The sequence below is a fragment of the Orbicella franksi genome, chromosome 1 (genome assembly GCF_964199315.1).
Source record: "Orbicella franksi chromosome 1, jaOrbFran1.1, whole genome shotgun sequence".
Taxonomy (NCBI): domain Eukaryota; kingdom Metazoa; phylum Cnidaria; class Anthozoa; order Scleractinia; family Merulinidae; genus Orbicella; species Orbicella franksi.
In genome coordinates this window covers 7,528,669-7,554,754 of record NC_138145.1, presented here as the reverse complement: position 1 = coordinate 7,554,754, position 26,086 = coordinate 7,528,669, and the positions used below count along the sequence as shown (strand labels likewise).

The 26,086-nt window shown below is 39.6% G+C and overlaps 4 protein-coding genes across 4 annotated transcripts; 2 read left to right on the top strand and 2 right to left on the bottom strand.

Moving 5' to 3' along the window:
• The first annotated feature begins 1,627 nt into the window (after window positions 1–1,627).
• On the top strand, window positions 1,628–4,549 carry LOC145487470 (V-type proton ATPase subunit G-like). Its single transcript, XM_081466257.1, has 3 exons — window positions 1,628–1,741; window positions 3,167–3,267; window positions 3,725–4,549. Exons 1-3 carry the CDS (start codon window positions 1,660–1,662, stop codon window positions 3,890–3,892), a joined length of 351 nt encoding a protein of 116 aa, XP_081322383.1. The 5' UTR covers window positions 1,628–1,659; the 3' UTR covers window positions 3,893–4,549.
• A 90-nt stretch (window positions 4,550–4,639) lies between these two features.
• On the bottom strand, window positions 4,640–7,643 carry LOC145487431 (proline and serine-rich protein 1-like). Its single transcript, XM_081466209.1, has one exon. The coding sequence runs from the start codon at window positions 7,522–7,524 to the stop codon at window positions 6,745–6,747; it is 780 nt and encodes a 259-aa protein (XP_081322335.1). The 5' UTR covers window positions 7,525–7,643; the 3' UTR covers window positions 4,640–6,744.
• A 161-nt stretch (window positions 7,644–7,804) lies between these two features.
• On the top strand, window positions 7,805–25,997 carry LOC145487330 (ATP-dependent DNA helicase Q5-like). Its single transcript, XM_081466095.1, has 23 exons — window positions 7,805–8,085; window positions 8,845–9,403; window positions 9,913–10,003; window positions 10,261–10,357; window positions 11,230–11,341; window positions 11,662–11,769; window positions 11,952–12,006; window positions 15,787–15,866; window positions 15,998–16,046; window positions 16,460–16,647; window positions 17,121–17,229; window positions 17,919–17,961; window positions 18,215–18,276; window positions 19,490–19,572; window positions 20,067–20,166; window positions 20,883–21,008; window positions 21,246–21,305; window positions 22,152–22,205; window positions 22,454–22,503; window positions 22,585–22,669; window positions 23,043–23,507; window positions 23,965–24,040; window positions 24,685–25,997. Exons 1-23 carry the CDS (start codon window positions 7,986–7,988, stop codon window positions 24,798–24,800), a joined length of 2,868 nt encoding a protein of 955 aa, XP_081322221.1. The 5' UTR covers window positions 7,805–7,985; the 3' UTR covers window positions 24,801–25,997.
• Window positions 11,991–15,767, bottom strand: LOC145485874 (uncharacterized). The gene is made up of 4 exons (XM_081464529.1): window positions 15,716–15,767; window positions 14,966–15,028; window positions 14,586–14,707; window positions 11,991–13,162 (listed from the first exon to the last, which is right to left on the bottom strand). Exons 1-4 carry the CDS (start codon window positions 15,765–15,767, stop codon window positions 12,812–12,814), a joined length of 588 nt encoding a protein of 195 aa, XP_081320655.1. The 3' UTR covers window positions 11,991–12,811.
• Window positions 25,998–26,086: the final 89 nt, after the last annotated feature.

Sequence of the window (26,086 nt, the reverse complement as noted above, 5' to 3'; positions counted from 1 at the left end):
CCCCCCCCCCACACACACACCGTGGTACAAGGATGGAGAGGGGTGGAAGGGTGGCGTCTGGTATGGATGGAGTCCCCCCCACCCTGGGTTTTCGTTAGTTCTGCTTTACTGCTGACGTCATTGCTTACATTTCGCTCATTTGCATACGGCTCAGCGTACAGAAAGAAACATGTTAGATATGATTTTGACTCCAGGCAGCTAAATTAAAGAGCTAGTGAAACTTAATACATGGTTAAATGTTTACCTCTTGGGGTGTAATATTCAAGGACATATTGTCTTTCAAAAACTGCATAACTTGTAGGGTGGCAAAAGCGCTAATAAGCTCATACATTCTTTGTAAAAGTTTGAGTTTTTAAACCCGCGTTGCACAAAAGGTATTCAATACATCAGGCCATAGTTAGTAGATCAGGCTGATATTCATTGGCAGGGTTAATCGTACTATGACCTTTAATATTCAGAACTGACTTATTTGTAGTTCCATCAAAAACTGAATTGCTTATGCTAATGAGGCAAATATTGTAAACAAGGATTCCCCTGTACTTTGATATTTGACCGGTTATCACAGCGTAGTGATATCCGCCATGTTTGATCCGCCACCTTAGATTTCATAAACTATTTTCCTAGAAAGCTGGAAAATAACGTAGGTAAATGAAAAAATTGATAATGTGATAGTAAAAGTGATTATGAAGTGTAAAAAAGCACTAATTTTCTGCAACGCTGCGCCAGAAAGATGGGAAAAAAGACGACTTCGGTCAAAAATGACTGAATTTTGCTTGAAGTGCATGTTGTCCAAATTTTGCGGCTGCCAGGGCTGTAGCCAGTCAAAAGTTATGACTGAGACAATGTTAATGGTTAAATCCACTGCTTATATATATCGAGCAACTTTTTTACTTTTTCCCTTCAAAAAAGAAACTACGGAAACGAAAAAATGCCTGAGGCAAGTGCTTCGGTTCGCCCGGCTCATATTGGCTACGGCCCTGACTTCCATGGCAATTACTACAGATGCAGTGAGATGTTAATAATCAGCTCCTTTCAATTTTTTTAAACTTTTAAGACTGATATAAGATATACACTGAGTTTTATAGGTATCCGGTCACTTCGTTCCCTAGACACTTCGTTCCAAGTCACTTCGTTCCATCCGTTGGTCATTTCGTTCCATCAAAGAGTCCCTCCGTTCCATCAAAGAGTCACTTCGTTCCAAAGAATAGTCACTTCGTTCCAAGGAGAAACTAAGTAAGTAAACTTCTTATCTTACAAAGCTACATTGTACTAAACACCTAAAGCGGATATAATGTCCTTGAACTGTCTGGTATCCGGTCGTTTCGATACAAGTCGTTTCGTTATAAATCGAAGTCGTTTCCTATTCACATGTAAAGTCGATTCAATCCAAACTTTTGGTTTACTTACGAAAGTAAATTACAAGAAATATCCCAAGCACGCACTATTGTGTGTAGCCTATTTCAGGTGTTCAGCCAAAGTTTGGGAGCAGTGGAAAAAACGCCGAGAGAAAAAACATAGCAAAGATCTCAACTAACCTCCTCCTGATTGCGCTTCGCGCAGATCTGAACGCGACCTTTGGGGTCCCGCGTGTACCTGTACCCACCCGTCCCTCTCTAAGGCATTTCCGGAGTCACATGACATCACTGTTGGATTTTCAAGATGGCGTCGCAGTCGCAAGGTATTCAACAACTGTTACAGGCCGAGAAGAGGGCTGAAACCATGGTTTCTGAAGCTAGAAAACGTAAGAAAATATTCTCTAATATTGTTACTCTTTTTCCTGTGTAATCTAAGGCGAGGGAACACATAAAATGCAAAGTTTGCCGTGTCTTTGATGTGGCGGATTAGATGATCGAACACACTTCCGATTTGTTGCTAGCTTATTGCGGTTAAATTTGTATCTATGAAGCTGATCTAGTACTCTTCGTTTTATCAAGATTAACGTTAAAGCTAGACAAACCCTCTGAAGAAAATTTATCGAATTTTTGAGAAAATTCAAATCGTGCAAGTTGAATACTATTAAGCTTACTAGCTGAACCAGTTCTACGCAAGACTAAAAAGTTCTCCTTCTTGTAAACTTAACGATTGTAAAAATGTTCTTTTGTTCTCTACACGTACGATGAATAATTTTCTCCTTATTCTCTTCTCCTACTCTCTCATTTGGTTCTGCTTTATTGTTGTTGAAAGTACAATTAGCACCAAAATGACAACCCGCTCTTTTGTAGGTTTGGCAGCCCATGGTACATTCAGTGTATGTTACGGCGAAGATCTTTGTCGTGGCCTTTTTTTTTGCGGCATACTGCAGTGCAATTGGAGTTTTTGGTGTATAATGTATATAGCGGCTCGCACAGTTATATATGCTGGCAAAAAGTGAAGTCTATATATGAGCCAAATAGCTCATCAGGCCGGAGTTTATCCCAGTTTCCATAGCATGAAGCAGCTAGGAGTATTTCTACTCCCCCCTGGATGGGATGCTAGTCCATTGCAGGGTTACCTCCAGCATTAAGTGTGCCGGTACCCATTTATACACCTGGGTGAAGAGAGGCACTGTGAGAGTAAAGTGTCTGGCCCAAGAACACAGCACAGTACCCCCAGCCAGGGCTTGAACCCATACCGCTCGATCAAGAAACGACCACACTAACCATGAGGCAACCGTGCCTCTCATGAGTCATGATTAATTTTTTGTCAGTATTTGGTCAAGGTTGGGGTTTAAGTGCAGCCGTGAAGGAAGAATGACATTCAAGAATATTTCATCTGTTTTCTTTGTACAGAAAGGAAATTTGTTAACAACTGGCCCCCACTGCTTCTTCTTCTTTTCTAGAATGATAAAATAGTAAAAGCTACTTTTGTATTAAGGTAAAGTCTGCATGCGAGCCAAGTGGCCCATCAGGCTGGAGCTTATCCCGGTTTCTTTAGCATGAAGCGACTAGGAGTATTTCTACTCCCCCCTGGATGGGATGCTAGTCCATTGCAGGGTTACCCCCAGCATTAAGTTTGCCGGTACCCATTTATATACCTGGGTGGGGAGAGGCACTGTGAGAGTAAAGTGTCTTGCCCAAGAACACAACACAATGTCCCCGACCAGGGCTCGAACCTGGACCGCTCGATCCGGAGACAAGTGCACTAACCATGAGGCCACCACGCCTCCCACTTTTGTATTATGTTACAGGTAAAACACAGAAGCTCAAGAGAGCAAAAGAGGAAGCCCAGGCTGAAATTAAGAGTTACCGGGAAGAACGTGAGAAACAGTTTATAGATTATCAAAGAGAAGTAAGTAAATATTTTGTCAAAGCATACACTCTTTAGGCAGTAGTTCTGGGTTTCTCTGTGCCATAGAAGGTCCAGTGACATAATGGTCGACAGGGATGCAAATTGGCACTTGCCTTCTTACCTGGGCCAGTCTAAGTTTCTTTGAGGAGGTTTGAATGGTACATTGTTAGGTGTGTTTCTAAGTTTGCTAGCCCAGATGGCAAGCACTTTCAAAGTACGTTGTTGCAGGGGAGCAACCTGTGATGGACAAGCATCACACTCAGGACCAGGAGTGGGTGGGGGTGGGGTGGGGGGGGGGGGAAGGGCAGGCATAGCAATATAATCCAAGAGTTAATCTATACTAACTACTAAGGACACTGGAATGAGCTCTGATGGTGTGTCTCACTTAGATCCTTGTTCAGTGTTCTCCAGTCAACAAAAGGTACTGATTCATAATTTACAACTTTTTTTTTTTCAGCACATGGGTTCTAAAGATGATTTTCAGGCTAAAATTGAAGAACAAACAAGTGTAAGGCTGGACCAAATCAGTGAGAGTGTGAAGAAAAATCAAGACAAGGTCATAGAGAGGCTTCTAAGTCTTGTGTATGATATCAAACCTGAACTTCACCAGAATCTGAGGACATAAGAACAAATTAAATGCATGATTGAAATAACTTTACAAAAATGTATACTTTATTCCAAATTATAGTTGCCAGCTTAGTTGTGACATAATGTTATTGAATGCTTGTATGATGTGGATGGTCCATTGAGAATAAGAGTGATTTACTTTGCCAGCTATGGAACAGTGAGCCCACTTTTTCTTGTCAATATTGTTCTTCCAAAATGGTGGAATTTGCATTTACCAGAGCAAAAAATATTTGATTTTTTTTCTTTAAATAACATGAAGAGATGTTGTTTGGTTCCTTAAAATTGTTGAGAAGAAAGAAAACAGCCTACGAATATAGTGTGAGATTTAAAATAAAGGAGTAAGTTTAACGTCATGACTTATTTATGAACTTTGAAAAAATCATGTTTGGATGGCTGTTCTACATAAACTGAAAGAGATTTGAGCAATTGAAGTGCCTTTACCTGTGAGTAAAGCTTCATTTTATTCTTGCCTGAATGTCAAGAGATTTCTCTTTTTTCTGCCTTTGGGAAAGCTTAATTTAGCTCTGATGATAGGGTAAACTTATATTGTAAATTGATTTGTTATTTTTTTTTTTGTATGACATTTGCAAACTTGATATGCTATACTGGAAAGTAAATTATCATAAGAAATAAAGTTGTATTAGGATCAGGTGGATTTGCTGACGTGCTTTATTTTTCAGTAGTACAGATTTACTGTTTATTGAGGAATTTTTGTGTGATGCATGTGTCATGATTTTCAAATGAGTTGTTAACACTATGTAAATTATTGATGATGCTCCTTTGACATTTAGTTATTATTTCCTAGTATAAGTGGTGACAGAGGTGCAGGGAATGTGTATGAATGAAATCATCGTATTTTGTTCAATCTGCAAAGAAATCCCTGTTGTCATTGTCTTGAAACGTTCTCTGGCACATTGGCATGACAGTAGTGCTTCTGAATCTACAGCTACTTTAATTTAAGTTGAAAGTAAAAAGCATCAAGCTTACACATATGCAACAAGGTCAGGTAATCTGTAGGATCTCCATATGTGTAGAGGAAATGTACAAGTGTTTTTCCATGCAGAAAACCTGTCTCTCCACTTTCACTGTTACACAGTCTTGAGTGTGACAAATTCTCCTAAAATTTAGTGTGGCTAAAAGAAGTTAGGTTTTAAGTTGCGATATATGACAGCTGAAGACGTTCGTAAAAAGCGGAGCTTGTAATGTATGGCTGTGTCCATGCACTGCTGGGATTGTAGGGTATAAAGTTGATGACCCTTGTATTGAAAATCAGGGCACAAAAACTGACGGAAAAAAAATTTAAAGCAATGATCTGGAGAACTGTACTGCTCTTTATTCCTCTATTTAGGGTTATACAGATATCATGACAAAATTGTTTACTTTAAGGGTCCATAAAAGTTACATCCAAACAACAAGATTTGTGGATGATGAATAAAGAATACATTTGCCCAAGTTTAAATCCTTCTGTACTTTACATAACAACTTTATCTAGAGTGTTCTATTTAGGAAATTTCAGCACTTAGTATACTGCATCTGCATGTTGGTGAAGAAAAAAAAAATCAAATAACATTTATATCATATGATAAATATAATCAACACACACTTCAAAAGTGAAACAACATCAAATAGTGTCTACAGTATTAGACAAACACGAGTAAGAGATTTATAGAGCAACTTAATATTGCTTCTTCAGAATCTATTTCACACATTACATACCTCTGTTACTCTATTTAAACTGCATGAGTGCAAAAAGCAAACAATATCAGATTTACAGTAAGTAAGGCTAGTTCTTCATTAATATCTCTGGTATTTATTTTGTTTGATCAGTAACAGTACAATGTGAAACTAGTAAATTTTTTTTAAATGCATAATTTTGTAAATCATATATTTAATTGCATCTGTGACATTTCCAAGACACTGATTTGGGCTGTAAATTACAAAGTGCTTTGTCTTAAAAACATAACCACTGTAATATAGAGACTGATAAAAAATTTTCTGTGGTGTTTTACATTTTAGAACAATTTTCTGGTGGTGCCCCATGCAAACCACCTTAATTGATTTATACTGTAATCGAAGTCTTTTAACTCTGAAACATGAACAACACTCCTGCTATGGAGCTCATAACACTTAATGTAATCTACATGATATAATAATACTATATCATTAGGAAACTGCAGAATAACATTATTATAGCTCTGCTTTAGTTTCTATAAACAAGTTTTGTACTCTTTAGGTTGTGCTAGAACTCCATTACCTGCCCCCTCCCCCCTCCACAGCATTTCCACACCTCTCAGATAAATTACCAGATAAGAACCTGAATTATCTACCGGATAAGAAAAAAGATGTTAAAATTTGCGACAAATTTATGCCCAAGGTACTTCAATAACTTGTATGTTGGCTGATGTCAGATGCCCTCTGATGGTTTCCTGGAAATCTCCCATTGTTGCATTTTCAAAGGCTCAAGCATCATTGCTATATATAGAGGGGTCTATATATGTTGAAGTTCCAGTTCAATATGAAGAGAGCAAAAGTTGCCCATTGGCAGGGCTGTCATTAAGTTTTTAGTCACCTGAAGCATTGATCTTCACACCTGTTACAAACTTGTTAATTTGTGGCTGAATTGTATCTACAAAAGGCAATTTCACACAAAACATCAAGGGCCTATCAAATATACTCACTGGTAACAGGTGTTACAGCTTACCACTCTTAATGACAGCCCTGACTGGGATATACACGTTAGTAAACTAAATCTAAAACAATAAAATTGACTACTTTTGAAACATAATGTATAAACTACCACTAGAGATTGAAGCATCAGTTGCCAGTGAGCAAAGTGTATCTCAAGGTAGTTTATTTCCACTGCTGGGTTGGGTAGGGTTGGTAGGGAGGTGGTGCTTGGCCAACAGGGTAGGTACCTGGTGGGGCAGCAGGAGTGATGGTTTGAACTGTTGCACCTGGTGGAACATGTAAGACTTGCACTCCAGAGCCTGGGGGTACTACATATGAGGTAGTTGTTGTCTTGTATGCCACTGGTCTTTGGACAATGACGGCACCAGGACGTGAAGGACGCCCAAACAAGGCACCACAAGCACTGTCCACAGCAGAACATACACCATTCACAGCACTGCCCACAGCATTATCAACTGCTCTGTAAAGAGGGTCATTAGGATCCATAGACGCCTTGGGTCTGCCATATGGATAGGGATTGCCTGCCACGACGGGATTCATAGGAGAAGGCATTTGTGGAGGTCCCATAGTAGCCCTTCTTTGCATGATAACCCTGACTCGCTCTCGGTCTTTCAAGACAGGAATAACTTCGTTGAACACCTGGAAGTTCAGTGGATCCGTGATTTGTATAGCGATCAGCTCCAGCGCCTGAACTTTGTTATTGTCGAAGGAGAAAGCTCTGAGGATCGGGAAAATTCCCACACAAGTGGCTGGTAGCATCTTCCCCACACAAGCTTGAAGCCCTTTAAGACGACCATCGTCGAAACTGAACTGTCTCAGCAATTCACCAACTTGCTCGGCGTAGAAATGCCCCTGAGCATAAGCGATGGCTTTCACTTTGTCGTCCTTGAGAGGAAGACGCTGAACTTCTCCCTTCACGATTCCGAACGATGTAGGATCCATCTTCTCGAGCTGGGCTTGTTGAGAAGCTTCTCAAGACTTGTTTAAAAGTGAAATGGTTTCAATTGCAATCTCCGCAGCACAATCAACGTAGCTTCCCACGGAAATTTGCTCACATCAAATACGACCGCGCTTATTTAGCTTCCGTGAAAATATGCTTACATCATATACCCCATATAGCGACTACGCAGCTGTAAAAACTTCGCAGCTGTTCCCTTCGCAACGAAAAATGGTAACAAAAAATACGTACCCAGGCACCCGTAATCTTGTACGCGACTTGTAAATAATCCAAAGGCATGGGTCTTAGTCTCTTCGTTTCATCGTTTCATGTTCGTGATTAGTTCGGAGAACCAAACGTGAGCTATTCGGAGACCGAAGATAACCGAACATTTCAAAACATGGCGGAAGCTTGAATGGAATTTTGTATGGAGTCGATTCTTTTATGATATTTTTTAGTTGAGAAAATGGCGACACAAGTTTTAGCTGATTCTTTGAAGAGCGTCTTTAAGCACAAAGACTTTAAGTCGAAACTTCAGAGGGAAGCAGTAGAGTGTCTTCATGAAGGTAAGCTAAAAATGAAAAATTTAAAGAGCTTGAACTAGCTAGCTTAGGCTTATTTCAGGCTTATCGTGGCTAAATACTATCACACGGTTTTGTTTTAGTTGATGTAAGCTTACATAAATCAAGAAAGATACCATTTTTAGAAGCTAAATGAGCTTTAAGGGATTGAGGGTGGCAGCAATTTTCTTTGGGGGGGGGGGAGTGGGTGGACGTTTCAGAAGTGAGGAGGGTGGGATAGGGGAATGACCCTAAAAGGGAAAAAATGAGCTGTCCTCCACTTTGTGAGCAGAGAAACATAGGAAACTCTAGGTAGTATGGAAACTCAACCTCTAGTGACTGGAGCCTCCTATCTCTCAGTGTGTAGGAGAGTTCACTAGTCAGATTGATTCATTCATGTATGTACCATGGAACTCCAGTTAATTTTATGGAACTCCAGTTAATTTACAATGTGGAGGCAGCATGGCTAAGTGGTTAGGGTGCCAGACTTGAAATCTGGAGGTCGCGGGCTGAAGTCCCACTCTAAGCACTTAAATGGAGTTGTTTCTCAGTAGGCCTGTGTTCAACTCCTTGGTCATGCTTGTAAATAGCCAGCTGGTCTGCCTCCTGCCAGTTGGGATTTTAAACATGTTATGTTCATTTGCATCATTTGTGTCATCATTTAGTTTCATTGGCCCTGAAAAGCCCGATTGGGGGAGTGGTCAATTAAGATATTTATTTATTTATTTTATTAATTATTTACTGTCAAATTTTTTTTCCAAACAGGAAAACAGGACGTGTTTGTATCCATGCCAACAGGATCAGGAAAATCTCTTTGTTATCAATTGCCGGCAGTCTTGGCAAAGGGAATAACAGTTGTATTTTCTCCACTGATTGCTCTGATTCAAGATCAAGTATTGCACTTAAAATCGCTCTCAATAAAAGTTGAAACAATAAATTCAAAACTGTCAGCTTCTGAGAGAAAGCGTGTCTATTCAGAAATTCAAACGCTGAAGCCATCAATTAAGCTTTTGTATATTACTCCTGAACTTGCAGCAACACCTGGATTTCAAAAAGTGCTAAGCTCGCTGTACAAGAGAAAGCTTTTATCTTTCTTTATTGTGGATGAGGCTCACTGTGTGTCACAGTGGGGACATGATTTTAGACCTGATTACCTGAAGCTTGGTTCATTAAGAAAACAGTTTAGCGATATTCCTTGGGCAGCACTTACAGCTACGGCTACTCCTCATGTCCAAGAGGATGTTCTGACATCCCTTCAACTTCACAAGCCCACAGCAATTTTCAAGACTACGTGTTATCGACCAAATTTATTTTATGATGTGTGGTATGTAGAGCTGACTAATTTTATAACATCTGTGTACTTAATATTAAAATTTAAACTTTAGAAAAACTCATAAACATTATTAAGACAAAGTCTGCAAACTACATCTAGCAGAGATGCAAGAGTCTTAGATCTGGGGAGAAGATTAATTTTCTAACCAGCATTTTGCTTTCTTCTAATTATTTAGTTACTATCAAGTATGTACAAATATATTTAAAACTAGTTTGGCATTTTCTTGATCTTCTGTCATCTTGCTCATCCCCTTCTTTACAGGGTGTCGAAAATATTTTCTATTAATAATAAGGTTGAATATTATAAATAGTAAAAATGATGAGCGCCCATTAATTTGCACTGCAGTGCAAATTAAAAATTACCGATAAATTGGTCTGCTCTCAGCCAGGACCACAAGAAGTAATTTTCTCAGTCATATCATTACCGGTAATTAAATATTATTTATCTACCTGACCAAATTCCCAGTTTTTTTATTTAATATATATATATTTTTGCTTAAGTTTCAAAGAACTCCTTGATGATCCTTATTCAGACCTTAAGAGTTTTGCTGATTCAGCATTATCAGAACAGGATAGCAGTCAGGGGGAGAAGGTAACCATTACTGATAGTGATGTATTCAAGCAGCCAATCTTTTTTAGTTTAGCTCTTGTTCATGATTTCAAAATGACATTATAAAAGAATGATAATTTTGACAAGGCAGGACCACCAGGCTTAAATAATTTATTATATATAAATAATTTATTATTTCAAAAAAAGTAGGTGCAGAAAGTTCTGTTGTGAATATTTTGAATGAAATAATAATGTAACAATTCCTCTTGCAGTTGATCACCTTATTCTTTGACCATTAGGGTAGTGGTATTATTTACTGTCGGACTCGAGATGCATGTCAAGAAGTGGCATCAAGACTGAACAGAAGAGGACTCACGGCAAAGGCTTATCATGCTGGTAAGAGGTCCTAATTTTTATCAAATAAAAGTGTAGTATATTGACCGTAGTTCTCTCTTGAAACCCTTTTATTTTGTAAATTTCATGCACCACACACTTCATGTTAGTTAGCCTGGCTTGCTGTCAAGAATTTCTTTGAATTGATCACGTGCTCATTGAATATGACCAGCATTGAGTATTACCCAGCTTGCATTTTGTTCAGTTGTCAACCATAAGAGAAGGTACATTTAGTAAGTCTACTTGCCACTTCAGTTTTAGATTTTTTTAACGTTTTTTTTGTTATACAGATTTGTGCAAATAAAAGAAATAATAAAAATGAATAAAATACATGATGCGGGGCTGGCATGTAGATCATAACTTATACATGTAAATAAAACTGTTGAGTGATCTGTGCTCATAGTTCTTTAAAAAACGTTTAAACAGATCTAAAGAAGTAAAATTGTCTCTAAATTTTCGACCGCCTTCTGCAGTCTTCTTCAGAGAATGATGATTTCGCGCGATTCACAGAATTTTAATAAGCTGGGACGTTATTGTTCGTTGCCCCCTAGGGAGGCAACCAGTGACGTGTAAACCCTTGGGAAGGGTGCTCTTTTATTTATGCAGTTTTTGTCTAAGAAAGAGTGCAAGGAATCCAGAAACAGCCTTTGTTCTTGCTGCTCACACCTGTGTCAAGAATGTTGGCGTAAATAGGATGTATATCGTGGCCGGTTTCCGTATGCTGTTTAATTGCGGAATTGACATTTCCATTGGTTCCGGGCTTGTGTTCGGCCCCCCGAGATTTCCAATTTCTTCTGCTTTCCCTGACATACGTGAAAGAACATGTCCTACAGGTCACTTATACATGTAACCAATGCGCCAAATGTTTTCCATAGGTCTTAAACCAGACAAACGAGATGAGATTCAACAAGAATGGATGGATGGAAAGGTTGCAGTTATTGTGGCCACAGTTAGTTTTGGTATGGGAGTTGACAAAGCTTCTGTCAGGTAAACATCTTATCAGACTTATTAGGCAGTTAATTTTGTAGTACAATAGACAATATTCTTATTCTCAGTATTAGACTGTAACTACAGTTTAGCTTGCAACTGAGGCTAATGCAGGGAATCTTTTCAAAAGGGAATGGCAGTTATGAATATCGCCTATTTAGGTGTCTGCTTTTCCCTGATGCACTTAACAGACCATCTTAATTGTCTGCCTTACAGTTGAGTATTTCTAATTGTTTTTGTACCGGGCATCGTAGATGTCTCAATTATGCATGCTGTACAACCTATCTGTTACATTTTCAATCCTCTTTGTCATGTCTTAGGTTTGTTGTACACTGGACTTTGCCGCAGTCAATGGAAGGCTACTACCAAGAGTCAGGTAGAGCTGGACGGGACGGAAAACCTTCTTTCTGCCGATTATATTACTCCAAGTGAGTCAAAGATTAATTTTACATTTGCCATTGAACTTTTATCAACGAGATCCTGAATGCAATGTAAATAAGTGGCACAATGGCCTTCCTTGAATTGTAGTTTAAATCAATTAAATCAGGGGAATCTTCTGCAGTGATCAAAAATAACTTTTACTGATACCTTTGTTGAATTGTGTGTACAGGCTTGAGAGAGATCAGGTGTTTTTTCTCATTAAAAAAGGAATCAAGGAAAAGAAGGTACAGCTGTAACTATAGGAGGTGGATTTAAAAAGACAACGTAACATTGAAGTATAATCCTTTGTCTGTCTTCCCCATCACAGATGATTCAGTCTTGAAACTTCATGAATAATTTATATTGACGAGAGAACTTTTTTGCCTCTTTTATGTGCGAGACGTGTTTGAGTCTTCAGTCATTTGCTCACTTTGAACTCAAGTCACAGTAAGGTATTAAAGTTGGTTTAATAATTATTATAGTCTGTGAGCTCACTAAATACAGACACACAGATAATACGGACACCCTTAGACAGGGGTGCTTGTTGTACCTTTAGGGATTAAAAAGGGGTTTTGGTTCTTATTGGGGTGTTCAGCCTCAAAAGTTCTTTGCAGCTTTTGCAGTACCTATTAGGGTATGGAACCAAAAAAATAAGGTGACAGAAGGTAATATGTTGTTTTAGAATTGGTGCCTGTTAGGGGTGAGAACATTTCATGCCACGCCCACAAAACTGGATTTTGGTACCTCTTAGGGGTTCTCTTCAAAATTTCCAACGAGCGCCCTCGTCCTGTTTATCTGGGAGTTCCTCCCGGGCCCTTATAAATTTATGTCCGTATTAACTGAGCTCCACTGTAGGTGATGTATTACACCTAAAGACACCATACCAGTACAGTATAAACTTTACCACAACAGCTTTTATTTCTAAAAGCAAAGCCCTTCTTACCATATATATTATCCTTATCATTTACAAGGTTTAACTACATCCTAATGAATAACTGAATAAAAATAATGTTGTAGACGTTTGAGCCAACCCTCCCCTCCCCTTACACATTACATTTTCTCTTTACTTGCTCTCAGTGCTCTTGTCCAAACTAGAAATTGAGACATTGTAGAGATCATAACTTTCTGATCGCGTAGTATTTGATCAAGCTTAGCGACCACTGTACTCGGCTCCTGTAAATCGTCACCAAACACATCTGAACGGAAGTTACAGCAATACTCAGGCAGTGGGGAAGATTGGTATAGAGGCCGCGACTGTTGAATGTCTTGTTGAACTGGCCGACGAGTGGCGGCCGCGTCTGGAATCGTTGGTTGTTCAACTCGTGGAAGGTCGACCTTTTTGCTTCTCTTCTTCTGTTGCCTGCTCTCATTCTCTCTTTCACGGCTTCTTTTATGGCTTCTCTATGGATTAACACAAAATACAGAGGTCATTTTTTTGTACAGATGACACCGTGTTTACAAACTGGAGGCACGTTCTGCGTAATTATTCAGACAGGGAACGGAACAAACTGCACGCGCTTCGCCGTGCACAAGTTATTTCAATAAGGTCCCGTGCACACTACGTAAGAGAAATTTGAAAACGGCGTTTTCACTCTGAAAAGGTGTCAGGTATTTTTAGTGTACACTACGCCGGAGAAATCTGAAAGCGCAACAAACACCCGCCAGGATCGATTTGTGTTGTATAAACATCGTTTTCGAAAAGTTCCATTTTCAAAATATTTCTAGTCCACATTAAAACACAAAGCCAACGTTTCCAAATTCCTGCGGTTTGAAAAGCCTTTTCGAAAAGTTAAGTTTTCGTGACGGATTAGTGTGGACGGTAACTAGGCCTGACCGTAGAGATGAAGCTGCGTTTTCAAATTTCTCCCCCGTAGTATGGACTGCACCTAAGATGCGCTTTTGAAATTTGATTGTCTCAAAGCAAACAACACAAAAGAAATGATTTTAACTACCGAACTTAAAAGTCAGCCTACTAGAATGAGCTAGCCTGCAGAACAGGGGGATTAGCGGGACAGAGAACAAGTTCTTCCCAGTCCGCTCCGCTAATTTGCCTGTTCAGCAGGCTAAGGATGAGCAAGCGATAAAATTTGACAAGTCTCAAAGTGCGCTAATCCAATTTTTATATAAATTGAAAAAAAAACAAAAAAAAAACAGATACAACAAACAGATACGCTCCCTATACGCTAAACTTCGATTTATTTTTCAAGTTACGATAACATATCTCTGCAAACAAGACTTAAATGAAATGGTACATTTAGTCCACACCGATCATAAGAATACGCTTTCGTCTTCCAACGACAAACTTCGATTTACTCAATTAGTTTGCAATAATAATAATTGCAGGTTTGCCGCCCCGTTGTTTAGATGTTTATTGCTATGAGTGTCATTTTCATAAAGAAAGTTGACGATAACGATTAACTGAGTACTGAAGGAATTTTATAAGCAGTTAGGTCTATTGCCAACTCACGCATTCTTATTGGGTCATCAATTTATAGAAGCTGCGTTAATATAAAACTTGGTTTGCGCAAACAAGACTTTTCAGTCATGCACTCGAAGCAAAAAAACAAGAAGTTGTGGCAGTCTGCTCTCATCCGCGAACAAAACTTAAAATCAGTTTACTAAGTAAACTTACAATTGGCAAGCAATTTCGAATAATGCAGCTAATAAAGTAACAGACTATTAACTGACAGCGGTAACATCGCAGTTGTAATTGAAAAAGCTTTCATCGAAAGATCGAACAATCAGCTGCAGTTAAACCAGAACATACATTGTCACCAAACCATTTCCATCCTAACTACATGCGATTCGAAGTAAAAATTCTTACCTTTTGTTTTCTGCCGACTGTCTTCTTCTGGTTCTTAAACTGAGTCTCTTCACACAGTTTCTCCGGTGGCAGGTTTTTCTTCCTCCATTCCAAATCTTTCTGATTCAATGTTTCCTCGTCATCTAAAAATAATGGAAAACTGTTAGTAAGTATAAAGGAAAGTAGGTGATGGCAGCCTAACCTAATATATCATAAATGATTATTTTCTAAAGAAACTGTGGCGCTGCGTCGGCAGGCAAGAGAGGTACTAACTAAGGTTGATTATCAGCTTGAAACTGTGTCAATTTGGAAGGACTCACGTTTTTGAGTGTTAGCTATTCGTGTGATATAAAATATTCCGCTGTTCGTCATACCCAAAGAGAGAAGACAAACCTACTCACCGCTTACAGCTAATATTTCAGCTGGTACTCTCTCTCCTGCCCAATTGACTGTTACAAGTCTACCTTGAGAGGAAGGCAGGATATCGACAAAAAAACATAGATTAAGTTGTAGCTGTTATAAGCTAGTTATTCAAAGGACTAAACAACGGTGCGCTTTTGCTGCGCGCGCGCGAATTTGTGGGAAGTATTTCGTGTAGATCACACTTCGTGAGATCTACTTTATGTCGATCAAATGATGCAGTCAAAGAAACGATAAACAACGATCTCCTAAGCTACCTTCAGCTCCCTCACAAAACATGAATTATCGTGATAAAGACGTGAAGCGATTTTGAAGTAAAGAGAAGTTGCCAGCAGTAAATTCAACGATAGTGGTATCCCGATTTCTGAAACTCCCAGATTATTCGAAGCAATTTTTTTTTCTCTTTGCAAGAAAGTTGGAAGAAATTTACCCTCAAGTTCTTGGATCTGCCGATTTTCGAGTCAATTTACGGTCTTCTTGGCAGGTGGAAAACTCAGGATTTCAGTGGTACGATCGAGAAGCGGGTCAGAAATCAGTGAGATGAGATCTGGAAAACTCCAGAATTAGTGCCCAGCTAAAATTACGATGTTTAGAGAGAAGAGGCACATCATCAGTTGATTTTCATAATGGCTCCCTCTCTAAATCGACTTAATGTTCCTTAAGGAGGAGAGGGGGGTGAGGTGGGGGGGGGGGGGTTGGGAGTTGGTAGGAGCAAAACAATTCAGCGTTACCCAAAATATTCGACATGAAAGTACTCGAGGCATCGTGTAGACTTGATGTCATGTTTATTCATGTTTTCCAGGGCGCAGTGTCCAGTGGAAGGAAGAATGAGGCTATTCAGTCCAGTTATGAGGCGATTGTGAAATACTGTGAAGAACCCCGGTAAGTTAACAAGTTATCTGCATCTTTTAATGTTTGCTCCTTCGACAGAAAGATATTGTTGTCTAACAGATTGAAGGAAACTATTGATATTGTTAAGTAATTTGACGTCATTATTGTGTGGACCATTGCAGCTGTAGACACGCCGCAATAGCTTCGTATTTTGGAGACAGCACACCTAAGGTATGTTCACAATACAAGTCCTTTTCAATCTTTACCATCATTTTCGTTAGCTATGTGACTTCAGTGTAACTTTAAGGATAGAACATTGTTGTTTTCCTGAATGCTATGTGTTTGACTTCCATAAGCAACGCCACAGGCTAAAAAGGGTTTCTTACTCCCCACATACATGTTCAAAGTTAAACATATCATTTGACATTTCTTTCAGGTATGTCGTACGTTTTGTGGTATCCCTGAAATACGCTCGTACTGAAATAAAACTAAATGGGAAATTAGCAAAATTACTTTGTTCGTGGTCAGAAATAGTAAACCTTCTACACTCTTACTGGCCAGGGCCCTTCTTCCTATTGTGACCTTCTCTTGATTGTCCGCACGAGTAACAAATCGCAGTAAGTCTTTTCTCTCTCTTCTCTTAGTGCACCCAAGGCTGTGACTACTGTAAAGATCCTGACGCAGTTGACGAGCTTGTGGAGCACTGGCGGCGTGGCGTGACGGCGGGTCACAACAGAAGCGTGACAGCGGGAAGAACTTACATTGCACACAGCCTGTCGAGTGGAGAGGATGATGAACTTTATGGAGGAGGGAAATGGGGATACGAGAGAAAGTAAGACAATCTAGATGTACTACACACGTGCATAGCCTCAAAAGAAATTCTTTGCAGTTGCATAGTTCCAAACGTTTTCTTTGTATTTTTTTTTTGCTGCAAGGAAAGGCTGGCTCAAATTTTATTGAGAATAGAGGGGAAGGAAAACCTGTGGGATTACGGTAACAGAACAGAACTGAAATATAATGTGAAGCAGTTTTGACTAGGAATCACTTAAGTTTGTCGCTGATTGAGCGCGAACAGGTGTGGGAGCGCTCTTCAATGAAATGATTACTGTCAAGTCTAGATATCGGGGCCGATATCGGGCTTGAGGAGACATAGTCCCCCTCCTTTGCCTCCCCATTCCCCGTTTAAACACCTGCTGCGTAGGCTACGACACGCTCTCTTCTTCATTTCTCGCGAGATCGAGGGAGGCGACCGCGCGTGGGGTGAAATTACACGCGTGATGGTGATTGGATTGTCTGTATTTCCAGGGTATATGAAGATGATTACGATGACGAGGATGACAGAGAAGGGGGTTCTGGGGAAGAGCGAGCTTTCCGATGCAAATTGATTGCGGACGAGTTTAAGAAACGACGCAAGGTGGGAATCACTATTATATTTACCATGTAATGAATTTTTTTTTGTAAGTTTTGCCATCTATAAGTTAATGAGTCTTTTTTTTTTAATCGTAACGAAGTATTTGCACACTTTCTGGCGGGAATCCGAGCCCGTGATATTCGTGACGGCATATGCCAAGCGGCCATGAGCACATGGCTTTGCACATGTAACCTCATGTTTTTTTATTGATTGACAGCGAGAAACTGGAACTCATCGTCCCTTTTGCTTGCACAAAACATAGAAGAAACGATTCAACTAAACACGGCTGTCGTAGCCAGTATTGCAAGGAATTAATTCACGGACACGTTGTTCTATATATTTCGCAACATTTTTGTGGTAATGATCAATGAAAGAAAGTTTCTGAAATTTTCCATTTCAGCATATTTTTAAAAATATTTTTGGCCGATTCTTCAAATTTAAAGCTATTTCACGGTTTTAGTTGATTCTCTTTTAAATGTTTTTATGTGGAGTTAGATCGTGAACACTTCAAATTCCCCGCTCAGTAAATACCACTGATCTCCATCTTCACCTAGGCGAGAAATTATCGCGTTTCTTGGCCATTGTGTAAATAAGCATTCAAGGGTTTCCTGATTTGAATAAAATGTAGAATTTTGCAACGCTCATCAGAGTCTCTTGGCTAATAACATTTGTTCTCTTCTTATCTTGTGCAGGGAAAGCAATCACTGACTTGTCCACCAGCTCCGCAGTTACCTGGTGAGTTTAATAGTGAATACTTTTGCGAGATAAAATATTATTTTTGTTCTTACCGCAGCTCCTCGGAAACGTTTTACAAGGTTTGGCAAAACTAAATGTTACAAGCGACAGAAGAGAGTATTGTTAGCTCTGATGCAGATTAATAGCAGCTGATATTCAGTGATAACGATGCGACTTTTCCCTCTGGTTCTACCTTTTTTCGGTTTTATTTGAGGCCGGTTAACAGGTCTAATACTATCTACTTTCTTATTAGGTCCCAACTGTCGCCTCAAAGAAGCTGCAAATTATTTGCATATCCCAAAGCTTGCCATCAAGGTAGGAATGCGACTATTGCACGGTGAATATGTCACACTGTCATCTAAGCTTTTGTCCCTCTATTTAGTAGTCCTTGATCGATAGAATAGGGAAATATTTTTTTAACAATATTTGCCTCATTAGCATAAGCAATTCAGTTTTTGATGGAACTACAAATAAATCAGTTCTGAGTATTGAAAGGTCATAGTACGATTAACTCTGCCAATGAATATGAGCCTGATGTATTGAATACTTTTTGTGCAACACGGGTTTAAAAACTCAAACTTTTACAAAGAATGTATAAGCTCATTAGTGCTTTTGCCACCCAGAAATGTTGCATTTTTTGAAAGACAACATGTCCTTGAATATCACACCCAAAGAGGTAAAAATTTCACCATGTATCGAGTTTCACTAGCTCTTTAGCTGCCTGGAGTCAGTTCATATCTGACATGTTTCCTTCTGTACGCTAAGCCGTATGCAAATGAGCAAAAATGTAAACAATGACGTCAGCATAAATCCCCCTATACTGTTAATCTCGTCAAAATAGAGGACGCTTTCTGTTGTAATGGGTTGGGATTGTTAACATAATAAAAATCTCGCAGTAGGTTTAGCCACTCACCGATGTTTCAGCCTCTAAAGTGCAGGTTTTCCTTATGAAGTTGTCTCCAAACAAGCCCAAAATTCAACATCGTTGCCGCCATTTTGAACAGTACTCAGCAGCCAGGCCACGTTTTCGTTAATACGTCATTCAGTCCAAGAGATTTTGTCCAAATGGCTTCTGACAAGCCTTTTAGCCACCATTCTAGATTATGGCTGCTCTTGAGCCGTATTATTTTGAGGCAAGCATGCTCCAAACTCCAAAAATGATAGCAGTGAAGATAGTGAAGGATGCAAAGTCAGTTGCAGGTTTTTCTGCTTCCCGCCAATTTGGAGTCGGACGGCATGACGTCACATAAACACGGCCTGGCTGCCTAGTACAGTTTCAAAATGACGGCTTCTGAAGTAGAATTTTGGGCTTCTTTCGAGACGAATTTCTTGCTGTAACTTCGGTGAGTGAAAAAGCTGAATGTTTACTTGCTATAGTTGAAGGCAGAAAAGTAAGCGTTTTGGAGTGATCTTCTCTATCAAGGAAAAAATCGCCGTTTTCTGTGGAAGTCTGTGAAAAAGCTAGTGGCGAAGGTCGATTCATATTTTTAAATCTGAGCACGTGTTGCATGCCTATCTTTCTTTTTAGGTAAGGGAACACTGTTTCGGTCTGTTGGAGGAAGCGCTTAAATCAAACATAAATCAGTGTGCTAAGCCAGAAGAAACTGCGAGGTAAGAACAGTGGCTCTAAATGGTTAAGAAGAAAACTTAAGATTTGTTTCTTTTTTTAGCCAGATATGCTCTTATGGTTTCCTCGAGGAGCAAACGAAACTTGCCCAATCGGGGAAAATCCTTTGCTATTTTATTAGACTGTTCACAGCCTCTCTATTTACGCACCCCCTCTTCCGTTTTGCGCTGGCGTCCAGTTCTCTCGCAACTCTATCCGCGCGTTCAATGATCGAATAACAAAATAAGAAAATAGAGGGCTGTGAACAGTCTACTGTTTGATCCTTTGCCTCCGTTACATGGTTCGTCACGCAACGCTTTGGAGAAGACGCATTACGTGACAACAAGAGTAAAGGCGACAGTGGAGTGCTCAGCTATCCTCTTTCACAAAAGCCGTTCGCACAATCGATTCTCTTAACACACAAGATTTTTGTGGTGAAATAATTTGATTTCAACCTGCGTGACATTTTCTCTGTTTGTTTGTTTGTGGTCACGTTTAGGTTGCTGTTTGACATGGAGTCCACATCAATCGATATCGAGCATAGCATCTTCACGAACAGCAAGACAGACATCGGTTACAAGACTGCTATGCTGAAAAAGGTGATCAAGAGATTCCCTTCCTGGCTCCTAACTTGCGCTAGACGAAATATATACTTTTTTTTTATTTTTTAGAAGTTGACGGGTATTGGTAGCTAGTATGGGTTAAATGCGTTAAAGTATGGATTAAAATTTACCTATAGATTTTTACTTTTAAATAAAGGTGTCTATCTATATATGGGTCGTGTCTTGACGTTTGCGGCAACGTTTTTGAAGATTGACAAGTCCGTGATCATCTTTTTACAAAATAGCCTCAACAAAAACAGAACGTGAAGGCCAACTAATTAGCGTTAGGAATTGAGAGTAGGTATCGATGCTGGTATAGTTTACGCCTGCCACGCGGGGTAATGCTGGCGCAAATTCCAGCTGGACCTTAGCGTGTGTAACAGGTGTAGAATTAGCTATAGGGTGCAATTTGCAGACAGCGTGAAGGGGCATATATTGCATCTGGAATGCTTCATCGCGTGGTACCCTTAAACTTGTTTCTTGCCGCACCTGCTCAAGCTAACCAGACGTTTAGTATTAAACTAAGGAAGAAAGTTCTGTCTATAGAAAATAAAAGGTTGGATGTTCGGGAGACTTGAAAGGAGAGGTTTTTTTTTTAAATTTTCTGGCGTCGCTCTGCGCCAGTCGGGTCAAACCACCATGAAAAGATTGTTGCTCAACAAATATTGCTAAATGAAGGCCCTTCAAACGTTAATATTTCCCTGTTATTGTAGGTTGGCGAGGTGAAGTCAAGCACCAGTAGTGGCAGCGTTTTTGTTTGGAAGAGAGCTTCACAAAACAGCACAGCAATATCCACTACAGCCTCAGTCTCAAGAGATGCCCTGAAGGACATTGACCAGGTGTGTGTTTATTTTGTTTCAAGGCGACTAGACGTGATTTCACCCGGCATAGGCAATCGAACCCCCCATTGAACTCAATCCATGGATTGAGTTCGATCAAGTTCGGCAATCGAACTAAATCGAACTCGCAAAAAAAAGAAAGAAATTGGACAATCGAGCCTAATCGAACTTTTGATTTCCGAACTCTTAACCTTGTCACGCTCTCTGAGTGTTCTCTATTACTGTTTACTTATCCAGGAAACAGAGGAAGCTAATACCAAGGAATTCACCCCATTTGTATCTGCATTACAGCTGGTGGTAGGTCTTTGACAAGCTTTGAGTTTGTTAAATAATTTGACATATGTTATGGAATGTTGCTTCTCTCGTCCGCATGGGCTCAAAAGGGGTTTTTTGGGTGGGGAGAATCCGCTAAACGATACGAGTGTAGGGCATGGTTGCGTGAAGGGTGACGTCGGAATGCGCGGGAGGGAAGTTCACCGCCCGATCGATCCATTCGACTTTCTGCCTACCATCACCTCGCACAACAGCTTTCTATAACGAAAGTTTACCATTCGAGTTTGCGCCTGCACTCACTTCGCGCAGCGGCTTTCTATAACGAACGTTTCGAACCTCTGCGGAGGAGAGGAATGTTGCTTCATTGAGATCCTTCGCTTCATGCGTGACAGTGCTGTTTTTCATACAGTCAGCTAAGCTCATCATTAAGCTGAGAGACACTACATCTCTCAAGGAAGTTACGTCTACATCACCCTCAGTCCAAGGCATTCAGTTTTCAAAACTTCCTCAAGCAAACACTTCCCAAAAGCAGCGTGGATGTCTTTTGCAAGCGGTTCTTGGACTGATTTCTAACAGGACAGTCTTTGCCTCTGGAAGTAGAGTGGATCACTCACTCGTCCTCTTCTCTCTTGTAAGAAGAGCATAAGGCTACAAGGAAGTACACTGAATAAAACAGTTTAATAAAGCATCTTTGGATCGAGTTTTTAGGGTTTTAAGTAGGTAGTTAAAAAGTTGAATGATTTTCCGTTATCACAGTGCATAGTCTAGCTTTATAAACGTGTGCCTCCGTGGTAATGCTGTCCGCTCAGGGAAGGTGAATATGTACGTTATATCGAGTGCTAATGATTCTGTGTCTCTCTTTTAACGTAGAAATCAAACCACAGAATAACAAAAGAACCTGCTGCAGCTAATCCACCAGTGAAGGTATTTTGAATTTCTTGGTTTTCAAAAGGAATTTAAACAAACAAACGTAACAAACAATCTTTAGTTGGGGTGATTAGTTTCGGTGACTATACCAGGCCGCACCATGTGACCCGAAACGAATGGACCGTGTCGAAATGCATGGTGGCTTGGGAACAGGGTAAAATCAGAAAAAGAGTGCTGTGTCTCTTTATGTTACAGCCAAGCGCTAATTTGTGATTCAGATTTTTCTTTTCAATTTACTCTTGCAGATTCCCATTCCAAGGGTGATTCCAACAATAAAGTACTTCTTTGAGAACAAGTAAGTATTTTTATATTGTTGGTTGATTGTGACTTTATATCTTTACACGTGCAAGAGTATTGTTATACATTTTATTTTCAGTGATAAGAGTGAAGTCAAAGAGGAACTGCAAGCAGATGATGGTGAAAAAATCCCTGCTAACAGCCAAAAGAGAACTGCCTCAGAGGTTTGTCTGCAATTTGCATAATTAGCACTGACCAGCACGGACCAAAAGGCAATCATTTCGATACAGCCGAAAGAAGAGATTACGAGAAAAAAAAATCATCAAATGTGAACGGGTTGCCGTGCTCGCATTTGGAAAGCGAAAACTTGACGTTTTACATGTTAGTTCTTTGTGCAAGTAAACAGAATTAAGGTTTTTTTTCTTCCTTCGAAGGAGGAACGAAACGCCGAAAAGGAAAGGTTACCAAATTCGCCACAGCATTAATTTATTTTATGGACTTAAGGTCATTATGATTGACTAAGGATTCACATTGAATTTTTCTTTTGTTATTTATTGTTATGTATTTATTCATTTTTGTTTTTATTTTATCAAAAAGGATTTCTGGTGGTTGGACGATGTTCCTCTTCACAAGAAGTCAAGATTAAAAGATCATCCAACAATTGATGCCTGTATAAACAGTAACGTTGGGAGTGACGTGAAAGACGCGGTGATTCCGAGTGAGATTTTCGGCTTCAGAAAAGCGTCTGATTTAAAACCTCTAAAACAGCTTAAGAACAACTTGGACAGACGTACTACCGTCAAGCTTAAACCAATCAAGTCTGTAAGTCTTGATAATTATTCACAAAAGGACGGCCAATCCTCAATCAAGTGTGCTCCATTAAAACTCAACACGCAAACTGTAAGCAAAGACGTTCACTACAGGAAAAAGTCTGGTGAAAGATCGTTGCTAGGCGACTATGACAATGCCTCCCCTGGGGACCCTGTTGGTGTAAAGGACGTGGCAAATGTGGTTGTCAAGTACTTGTCTCCCTACCTCAAACAGGGTTCTATTGTTTCCAAGGTAACCGAAACGACTCAAACACGTAATTGCGTTTGTGGGTTTTGTGTAGAAAACCGTGAAAGGATTGGGGTGAGGTTGGAAGAACTCAAGCTCGTCTCAGTTATCTCGCGAACACGTTTTCTCTCGGCTCGGCCGCAGCATCAAACAGAGGAATGAACTGTTTAGAGCTGATTTGTACGAGTTCTTAGAAATAACAGTCTTAGAGAAGCCTGCTTGTTTTCTAGAATTAGAATTTACGTACTGCAAGGTTTATCTGTGAGTTTAAGTGCTTCTCCTTGCCTGACTTTGTGATATACATATACATGACAAACTTTCCGCCTTTTGTATTTATTCAGATTGCCTCTGATCACAAAGGATTCAGCTAAATGACCTTTTAAATCGATCTAACCAGTAACAGTCACTATTGCACGGTAACTTTAGCTCTGTTATGACTTGTTATGGTTTCTTTTATAAACAGGACTTGTTTAAGTTTTTAGCTCGCTGCATCACGCACAGAGTCATGGGAACTGGGAAAGCGTCATCACCCTCCTCAAGTGAGTTCTTATCAACTTGCAAATTCTCCTCACTGGTAATTCATGTTTAAATCCAACTGAGACAATATGATCCAATTTTCAATGCGCGAAGTTCGACTCCAGACAAAAACCTGCTCTCGTTGTCTCGTTGCTTAATGCATGTTTAAAAAATCAAAATTATGAAGTTCTGACTAGGGAGAAGGAATAATAAAACAACTGTGATCTTGAAAACTGTACAATGTATATAAATTTGACGTGGTTCTTAGTTTCCTAAGCTTTCCATAAAGGGAGAAATCATATGCAGTGTATTGAGTCGCGGCTTTTCGATCGAACGTTTGGTTAAACATAGTGTAAGAAGGAAATGTTTGATTCTTTTAACTAGGAATTTATTCCATACATGTTTTCTTGTTCTTCTTGTTCCCGCCTGTGAATCAAGAACCAATTTAGTGCAGGTTTACAGTTTCCTCTGCCCTTAAAGAGAAACCGCAAGTTAAAATTCTGGGAAGCCCTCTGAACTAAATGTTACAAATAAAGAACACTCGCGAAATTTGAAAACTAGTGAAAATTCGTTTGTCAATCACAAGTTTAGCAAATGGTTTCCTAAGTTTTGATATGCTAGGATATATAGTGAAAGTTTTCTGTATGACATGCTTCTTTCGTTTTAGGAAAAGTGGAAGTTAAAGCGACGGTTAAGAAGCTCTTTGAAGTGTGCAGGAAATTTGAGCAGGAGACTGACTGGGATAAATATATCAGAGCTGTTGAATCAGGAAAAACAAAGTGATCAAGAATCTACATTCGTTTATTTATTACTGCATAAGTTAAAAGAAGATTTGATATATATCAGAATACGAATCAGGAAGAGAATTAATCGTATTAATGCGTATAAAAGAAATAAGAAATATTTTTGTTATATGAAGTAATTCAAACAAATGCATTATTTATAACAAGTTCCTAATTGAAATTTGTGGAATATATAAAGCTGAATATAGACAGAAGGTTATTAAAAACAATGTTGAATTTTCCTTGAGTAAAGTGAAGCAGTAAAGTGAAGTCTCTTCGTAGCCTTTCGTTAGCTCTGGTTCCTTCAAAGCCTGAATCTTTTTGGAGTATTTCTTCTCCCTCTGGATGGGATGCTAGGCCATTGCAAGTTACCCCCAGTCTTCCCCCGCCTCCTACGCCCAGCATTTGTGGAGACTGCTCTACGGGTCGGTTCATACGAGGGGTTAAATGTTCGGCAGCTTCACGGATATCAGTCAAAATTTCAGTCCATTGCTCAGGTATCAGTAAATTTTACAGATCTCTGATTCCCGCTATCTGTTCTAAAGGAACACGCCTTTTCTGAGCTGACAGAATTTTAACTAGTTCTCGGCTATCAGTAAACCCCTTCAAGACCTCTATGTAGCAGCTATGGAGATTAACATTTTTCCCCGAGGTGGAGTTGGCTATTGTTGGATATTATATCCACCATTAGCCACAGTGACTGAGGGAAAAAATGGTTTTAGTATATATATTAAAATAAAAGCGATAAAATGCCCGAACAATTGACTCGGAAGACAGTGCAGGCAGCCTTTCGCAAGTAAATTTCCGGGCACAAATTTTGCTTCTTCTCACATATAAACGCTCGATAAACTAAAGTTGCCGCAGGGGGAGGGTTGTCTCGGGTACCCAACACCATATAACTGGGGCCAGACTCAGTAACCGTAGTGAAACTCTGCAGTGGCCGGTTAGCCTGAAAATTACTCCGGTTAGCCTAAATAACGCCCCGGTTAGCCTAAATAACGCTCCGGTTAGCCTGTTTACGGTTAGCTTGGTAACACGATCCAGTCTAAAAGTCTGCAGGCTGCATTTTACCCTCAGTCTGGCATTTTACCCCTGGTCCGCAATGTCCATTTTACACTGACCGCTGTACTGTGAAAGTGCGAGAGGAAACTTTCTGGTTTTTTTTGCACATTTTTTTTTCCTATCACGAAGAAGAGATAGTGAACAACTGTATGACATCGCAAGCGTTTTTGCTTCATATTGCTACATGTACCATTTGTTTCAAGTGACAATTTTTCCGATGCCCAG